This window comes from Myxocyprinus asiaticus, chromosome 32 (genome assembly GCF_019703515.2).
Source record: "Myxocyprinus asiaticus isolate MX2 ecotype Aquarium Trade chromosome 32, UBuf_Myxa_2, whole genome shotgun sequence".
NCBI classification, from domain to species: Eukaryota; Metazoa; Chordata; class Actinopteri; order Cypriniformes; family Catostomidae; genus Myxocyprinus; species Myxocyprinus asiaticus.
In genome coordinates, this window is record NC_059375.1 from 21,888,164 (window position 1) to 21,897,079 (window position 8,916).

Here is an 8,916-nt window from a genome sequence, read left to right on the forward strand (position 1 = left end):
GTTGTTGCCCTAAGATTTTCAGAAGAATCACAAAGTGAAATATGATATTTGTAAGACATAAAAAACAAATGTCTCTTTTATGCGCCGATCACTGCTGCTGTAAGCCACCATATAGCTAAAAACTTTATATCTGCTTTTACCTTAGGCAGTTTTCGAAAAAAAATAAGCAATTTTTACTTTTACTTTGCTTGTGTGAATAATCCAGTGTTATATCTTAGATATCTTAGATATCTTACAAAGTATGCAGTCCAGCAGGAAAAGCATGCTAAATAATGCACTGAAAATATATATTATAGACTATTGATCATAAAATGTAATATATCACTGCAAAGTGGAGGATTTCAACTTTCTAATAACACTTTCTAATAAATTGAGCTTCTAGTCCACTCAGAGGCCGAGATATTCGATGAAACAATGGGGGTGGGGCATGAACTGAACATTAGACTGAATGTCTATGGAGGAGCACATCTGCAAGAGCTAAAATGCCCTACCTACAGTATATTTCAGATCTGCATTTTGTGGCGGAAAATGATAGAGGAAAAAAGATGGAGCGAACAAAACCAGAATTAAATGCTTTCAAAGTTAAGATAAAAAAAAGTTCAAAAAAGATAAAAAAAAATTTATACTCATCATAAGATTGTAAACATATATAATATTATTTATGAATAATTAGAGTCTTTTTTATTTGGGTGAATTTCTGAAAAAATTAGACCAATTTCTGGCAATTAGTCCACAGTATGTGTAAATAATGAGCTTTTAAATTTGAGTGTGAAAAATTGCAGGCAGCAGCCCACAAATGCTCCAGAGTTGAAGAGGTTAATAAGTTATCACTAATATGATATCAAAAAGGGATGCATGTTTAAATATTTTAGGCTATTTTGTATTTATCCATAACAGGGTGGACATTTTGTATCAGTTATTTATTTGAAAAATTCTGTAAATAAACATTGAAGTCCTCTTTGAAAATAGACAGTTTGTTTTGTCCAGATTTTCATAATCTGATTGACCAAAAAAAGCATGAGAAAAAAGAACAGGTTTTGGTGAGACAATGTTGTTCATATGAAGACAAAGGAAGAATTCAAGGTACAGTATGTGTCTGTAAAGAAACTGACTTTTAACAATAACCGCACCCTGAGAAATGCTAGTCCATTCTGTCCTAAATAATCACATGGTTTGATGACGCAATATATTTGTATTGGCAAATTACAACTCGAGAATATTGTTGTAAAAAAGTGCCAGCTCATAAGATGGGAGAGAGTTAGTCATTAAACATGCAGAAAATTTTGGGTCTTGTTAGTCTCATTTTGACTTGTTGCGTGCTGCTCTATGTTATACTCTGGATTAATCTCTTTGATCAGCAACCTGGGTAAGTTTAAAGAATACACAGAAATAGCAGAGAATGGGGACGAAGACTCATCACAACACTTGTAGACATCATGTTATGATATTCTAATCACTTGTATGCACAGGTATTAGTGCTGTCGTGTTTATTTAATATTTGAACTGTCTGTACTACAAAGAAAAAAAAAATGTGTTGGTTTTATTTAGTTACATTTTGCTATTTTTCATTATCATCGCTTGGAACTACAAGTCTCTACAAAGATGAAAACCCCTCTTACTCTGTTGAGCGTGAATCCACCATAACACCTATTCCAGTTCTATATAAGAAGAACTTTATGAAACTTCCTGACTGGGATTTTGAAGATGTATATTTGCAAGATCAAACAAGAATTACAGTAAGTACATTTTTTTACCCCTAACATCATAGTGCAGTTGTTTGTTTTGTTACTTTGAAAGATCACTGTTCCACAGACCTGTCCAAAATCCCTACACAACACTAAGGATCCCAAGTTCCGGGAAGCTGTGCTTTCCAACATTCAGTTATGGCTGTACAGAGGTCAACTCAACTTATCAGAATGGAATCGACTGGCACACTTCAATAATCCTTTTGGCTTCATGGAGTACAACTACAATGGTAAACACCAAAGGCAAATTGTTGGAGGCCAAAGATAAACATATTATTTCTTGAAAATGAAGAAAAAAAAAAAATATTAAAACAAATTCATCATGATTTCACACTTAAAAAAGTTACATGAAATTCAAAGTTGCCAAAATGCCCCTATGTGCATTCATGCACTTTCAATTCCTTTTCATGCATGTATTTTTCCCCCTTGAAAGAGGTAAAAGTAGCAGTGGATTTGATACCTAAGCCTAAGTCTTCAGTATTACTGCCTGTGCCTGAAAGTGCAAAGGATGACTGTATCCGCTGTGCTGTTGTGGGTTCTGGTGGCATTCTCAATAACTCAAGGATGGGAAAAGAGATCGACTCCCATGATTATGTTTTTCGGTAAGCATGAAAGTTCTCAATCATAGCTAGTTTTACAAATTCTTGTGAATAATTTTTGCAGCTATGCTTATTCAAGAGCCTTAGTTTCTTGAAAGAATGAGAAAAACATTCTAAGATGTAATTAATAACATCAGGTAAACAGATAATCAGGTAGAGCAAAGTTAATGCTCATGGTGTTACTGTAATCTCATTAGATTTTAGTCAAAAAAGTAATTATACTATTTTTTTTTCGCAAAAAAAATAGATTATAGTAACTAATTACTTTGTAATTGGATTACACCCAACAGTGATTATGATAATAAACTCAGCAAAAACGTCCTCTCACTTTCAACTGCTTTTATTTTCAGCAAAATTAACATGTGTAAATATTTGTATGAACATAAAAAGATTCAATAACTAAGACATAAACTGAACAAGTTTCACAGACATGTGACTAACAGAAATGGAATAATGTGTTCCTGAACAAAGGTGTGGGGGGGGGGGGTCAGTATCTGGTATGGCCACCAGCTGCATTAAGTACTGCAGTGCATCTCCTCCTCATGGACTGCACCAAATTTGAAAGCTCTTGCTGTGAGATGTTACCCCACTCTTCCACCAAGGCACTTGCAAGTTCATGGACATTTCTGGGGGGAATGGCCCTAGCCCTCACCCTCCGATCCAACAGGTACCAGACGTGCTCAATGGGATTGAGATACAAGCTGTTTGCTGGCCATGGCAGAACACAGACATTCCTGTCTTGCAGGAAATCATGCACAGAAGGAGCAGTAAGGCTGGTGGCACTGTCATGCTGGAGGATCATGTCAGGATGGGCCTGCAGGAAGGGTACCATATGAGGGAGGAGGATATCTTCCCTGTAATGCACAGCATTGAGATTGCCTACAATGACAAGCTCAGTCCGATGATGCTGTGACACACCGCCCCAGACCATGACGCACCCTCTACCTCCAAATCGATTCTGCTCCAAAGTACAGGCCTCAGTGTAACGCTCATTACTTCGATGATATACGCGAGTCCGACCATCACCCCTGGTGAGACAAAACCATGACTCGTCAGTGAAGAGCACTTTTTTCCAGTCCTGTCTGGTCCAGTGAAGGTGGGTTTGTGCCCATAGGCGACATTGTTGCCGGTGATGTCTGGTAAAGACCCGCCTTACAACAGGCCTACAAGCCCACAGTTCAGCCTCTCTCAGCCTATTGCGGACAGTCTGAGCACTGATGGAGGGATTGTGCGTTCCTGGTGTAACTTGGGCAGTTGTTGTTGCCATCCTGTACCTGTCCTGCAGATGATATTCGGATGTACTGATCCTGTGCAGGTGTTGTTACACGTGGTCTGCCACTGCGAGGACGATCAGCTGTATTTCCTGTCTCCCTGTAGCACTGTCTTAGGCGTCTCACGGTACAGACATTGCAATTTATTGCCCTGGCCACATCTGCAGTCTTCATGCCTCCATTCAGCATGCCTAAGGCATATTCTCGCAGATGAGCAGGGACCCTGGGCATCTTTCTTTTGGTGTTTTTCAGAGTCAGCAGAAAGGTCTCTTTAGTGTCCTAAGTTTTTATAACTGTGACCTTAATTGTCTACCGTCTGTAAGCTGTTAGTGTCTTAACGACCGTTCCACAGGTGCATGTTCATTAATTGTTTATGGTTCATTGAACAAGCATGGAAAACATTGTTTAAACCTGTTACAATAAAGATCTGTAAAGTTATTTGGATTTTTACATAATTATCTTTAAAATACAGTATCCTGAAAAAGGGATGTTTCTTTTTTTGCTGAGTTTTATTAACATATCCATTTTCATTTTAAATTCTTGTAATCAGATTATAGTTACTGGCTTTCAATTAATTTAATTACTTTTAAGTACATTATAGGATTATGCTTATTTGTAATATCTTATTTATGTAGAATACATGAATTATGGCCCTGTAGTGAGTCATTGTGAAGGAGAAATGTGAGGTGCTGAGTGTATGACTTGTATGTAACAATGAACAAGAAATAAATAGACATTAATTTGAATTTGTTGAGCAGAAAAGTGTTTTAGAAAGTATCTTAAAAGTAAAGTAATTAGTAATGTGATAATTTTTTCAATGAAGTAATTAAAGTAAGATAAATAATTTCTAGTGGATTACTATTTTTAAGTAACTTACCCAACACTGATCATAATGCATGCCAGCAAGCCAACATGTATTATTATTCATTCCAACATTTTTATCATTCTGAAATCATGCCAGTTTTTCCTCTGATGCTATTTAATCCTAAATAGAGTGAATGGGGCACTTACAAATGGATATGAGAAGGATGTTGGAAGTAAAACATCTGTCTACGTGCATACAGCTTATTCCTTATATTCCAGCCTTGAGAGATTTAGACAATATGGCTATGACAGGATACCACAAGATGAGGTCAGTAATTTTGTAAAGACTAGTTCACCCAAAAATGAGTATCGTTCTATGCTCATATTTTCTTTTTTTGTGCATGGAACACAAAAGAGAGATATTTAGCAATATGTTCCTACTGCTCTTTTCAATACAATAAAGGGACAGTAGACAGTGGCCTGGGGCTGGTTTTGAAAAGGAAAAATTTTTTTTTTTAAATAAAAATAAAACAAACAAAAATGCCATAAGGTTTGAGAGCTACAGGAGAGGGTAGATTTATAGCAAAAATGAAATAAATGCCTATTTTTTTCCTGATACAAAGCTACTGTTTCACATCAGAAGACTTGTATAGTGATTCAAGTTGTATGGACTACATTTATGAAATCTTTATGGTGCTTATGAGGCAGGCTTGACATTTCCCATCCACTTTTGTTGTATGGAAAATCTCCTTTTGTGTTTCATGGATGAAAGAAAGTCATATGGTTTTGGAACAACATAAGGGTGATTATACAACAACAACATTTGTATTGTTGTGAAATTGTACATAATTACTTGGTGAAAGTATTTTGCTGACAGACTTCAATTAATAATGGACTCTCTGGAGTTATTAAATAGGACATCAAATACGTCATGATCCCTGAAGGCCTGAGGGACTTCCAGTGGCTCCAAGGTCTATTACAGAGAAAAGAAGCTACAGGGTACTTTAAGGGTGTGAGGTACAGTATCAAGCTCTAGTACTTCCAGTCAGCATTTGCAAACACAAAATGATTATATAGATAGCAACAAATCTTGAGAGTAGAAAGACTTAAATTTCTTAAAAATTAAATATTTTAAAATGCATTAAAAAGTAAAAACAAATTTAAGCTTATGAAAATTTTTATTGGACAGGACAAAAAATAAACAACATAAGTGATAAACTTTTTAAAGTGTAAGTACAAAACGTATAAGAAAAGTAGTACATTTTTTGAATAAAGGTATATGAAGGCACTTTTTATATGTTTATGAATTAGTCAAGTCCTCATGGAAGAGCTCTGTCTTCATAAAAAAAAAAAAAAAAAAAAAAAAAAAAAAAAAACTTGATTTAGTGGAAGCTCATTTAGTAACAGTGAGTAAGAAAGTTCGGGTAAGCTACTTTGTAGCTGCAATGGTCCCACCAGGTGCTGCTCACTCACTGACTGACTCACTGTTGTTGACTAAACATATGTTAGAGTGTATGTGATTTACATCAGGTGAGGAGGAGTGGTTGGTAGAGACCATAGAGGAGAATGTGGTTGAGAAGGAGTAATTTAAGGATATCATACAAGGTGGGCAACTGCCTTGATGAGTTCGGTGCTCTAGCCTTAACTGACCTTCAACACACTCCTGTCTCCTTAAAAGCATATTATGGGTTCAATACAAGTTAAGCTCAATCAACAGCATTTGTGGCATAATGTTGATTATCAAAAAAAGAATTTCGACTCGTCCCTGCTTTTCTTTAAAAAGAGCAAAAATCATGGTTACAGCGAGACACTTACAATGGAAGTGAATGGGGACGATTTTTGGAGGGTTTAAAGGCAGAAATGTGAAGTTTATAGTTTTATGAAAGCACTTACATTAATTCTTCTGTTAAAACTGGTGTTTTGTTTTAACTGTAAAGTTGTTTAAATTGTTGTTTTTATCATCGTTTTAGGCTTTTAGGGTTTACAACGTTAGGTCTTGGCAACAAAGTTGTAAAATTGGATATAACTTTATACAGAAAAGGTTAGTAAGCAATTTTATCACACAAAAATCATGTTAACACACATATTGTTTACATTTTGTGGCTATACTTTTGAAACAGAGAGTATTTTATCGTTCACTGATTGGCCCCATTGACTTCCATAGTGTGCCTCACTGGAACCCAGATTTGTGCTTTTTTTAAAGAAATGGAGGGACAAGTCAAAATAATTTTTGTGGTAATCAACATTATGCCACAAATGCTGTCGATTGAGCTTAACTTGTATTAAACCTGGAATATTTAAAAATGTTGCATTTAGTGTGACTGATAATCAGGTCAAGTAGCGATTTATGTTTTGTTCATTTCTGAATGTTAGTTAACAAGTGTTTTGTAAATATTAAGGACATGTTACTGTATGTTCTTTATATAAGTTATTTTTTCCTCATCAACATTTCTGTAGATCTAGTTATATACATACCTACTGTATGTTTCACAATTTTCCCCTACATTTTATGTTAAATGTTTTAATATTCAAATAAACATTTGGTACTTTGTATATTGTAAGCAATGTCAGTAATAACAGTAGTAGTAGTAATAATAATAATAATAGAATGAGCATGATTAAAGCAACATTTTGGAAAAAAGAATAACCCAACAAATTAGTTATTTAAAAACCCAACTTATTGGGTAAAACATGCTGTCCAATAAAATGGGTTAAAATAACCCAACTAGAGGGTTGGTGCTATATCAAATTGGGTTACCTGTTGGGTTATTCTTAACCCAACTGTTTTAAGTGAGGCTAATTGATTTAAAAAAAAAAAAAAAAAAAAGTAAAATTCTGCACACCATTTCTTCACTAGGCCACTGAAATTCTTCAATGGGCATTTTAATGAAAGTAGATTCTATGTTCTTCATCCAGATTTTCTTCGATACATTCGCAACAGGTACCTTCATTTTAGAAACACTTAGAACTGCTTAACTTGTTTTTTTTTGTTTTTTTTTTACCCATTTACACCACTATGTAATAATTTTTTACATTTTGCTTGTAGTCAGAGAATAAAAAACATTATAAAAAATAATAATAAATAAATAGCATGTATCCCCCCTTTTGGGAACATTTCAGTGTAACCTCTCTATTTTGAATGACTCCCAGATTATATTTTATTATTTCCAATATTTGTTTTTAACCAGATTCATGCCATCCAACCAGCTGCAGTACAAAACCTGGGCAATGTACAGACCAACCAATGGAGCATATGCTTTGTTTTTGGCTATTCACACATGTGATATTGTAAGTAAAATGTATTATTTGACAATGGTAAATTCAATTATACAACATTTATAAACTTTGTTAGTTTTTTGTTTGTTTGTGCATTTGAGATGTCACAGCTATGATCTTAATTAGTTATGTGCACTACATATGCAGCATACCCTTGCATTACTGTACTGGGACTTAAAAGTGCAGTTTGTTCTGAAATATCAGGCTGTTTGTTGCTCTGCAACATCTCCAATCAATAACCACACTCAAGGGGATTCTTGATACCATCCTATCACATGTCTTTAATAATTGTTTCATACATTTCAATTATTAATCATACTTTAAGATTTGCCTATTACTTAAAAATGCTCTTTCTTTTATGCCCCAAATCAGGTGGATGCTTATGGATTCATCACAGAAGACCACCATAAGTACTCCAACTATTACTTTGAAAGGTTCAAAAAAACTAATGTGATTTTCTATATTAACCATGACTATGGCCTGGAGATAAAGACTTGGAAGAAACTTCATGACTCTGGAATCATTAGACTTTACCAAAGACAAGAGAAGTTGAACACAACAAAGACATGAGGACTCCCTCTATTCTGTGTGTTTGCACATACTCTGTGTGCTTTACCATTTTAAAAGATATCTCCAAAGCCATATCTCTGATAGACATTGTATCAAGGTAAATGTTTCACTGTGAAGATGGACAACATTTCCTATTCAAAACATGAACAAAGGAAAAGCTTCACACTGCATGTGAAAGCAGGTTGTACTACCATTCATTATCTTTTGTGTTTTTGGTCATATTTTAGGTAGTATTTTTATTTTTATTTTACTATATAATAAAGAGATGAAGCACATACATTTTTATATTTTAAAGGGGTGGAAAAAGATCAGTTAAAAGTGTATGTCATTTTTTTTTTTTTTTTAATTGCCAAGATAAATTAATTTAGTTACAAATTGCATATTTTAGTTTAAACCATGATTAACCTATAATATAAGAACATATTTGTTTTTAACATTTATACAATTATTAACCTTTTTTGCATTCCCAATAAAAAATAAAAAATAAAATAAATTTTAAAAAAAGAAGACGCAGCCTTCGAAACGAGACACAACCAGTGCATTGCCGGCATCTACTGTTTACGTAGGATCAAGATAGCCAGTTCTTCTTTTTATTTTTATTTATTTTTTATTTTTTATTTTTACAGCCAGCTCTTCTTTTATATTTTCACA

The 8,916-nt window shown here is 34.3% G+C and overlaps 1 protein-coding gene across 1 annotated transcript; it reads left to right on the forward strand.

Annotated features, from left to right (window-relative positions):
* The first annotated feature begins 1,255 nt into the window (after window positions 1-1,255).
* Window positions 1,256-8,554, forward strand: LOC127423265 (alpha-N-acetylgalactosaminide alpha-2,6-sialyltransferase 1-like). The gene is made up of 9 exons (XM_051667421.1): window positions 1,256-1,366; window positions 1,592-1,736; window positions 1,813-1,975; window positions 2,179-2,347; window positions 4,609-4,747; window positions 5,336-5,436; window positions 7,277-7,360; window positions 7,608-7,707; window positions 8,068-8,554. Exons 1-9 carry the CDS (start codon window positions 1,272-1,274, stop codon window positions 8,263-8,265), a joined length of 1,194 nt encoding a protein of 397 aa, XP_051523381.1. The 5' UTR covers window positions 1,256-1,271; the 3' UTR covers window positions 8,266-8,554.
* Window positions 8,555-8,916: the final 362 nt, after the last annotated feature.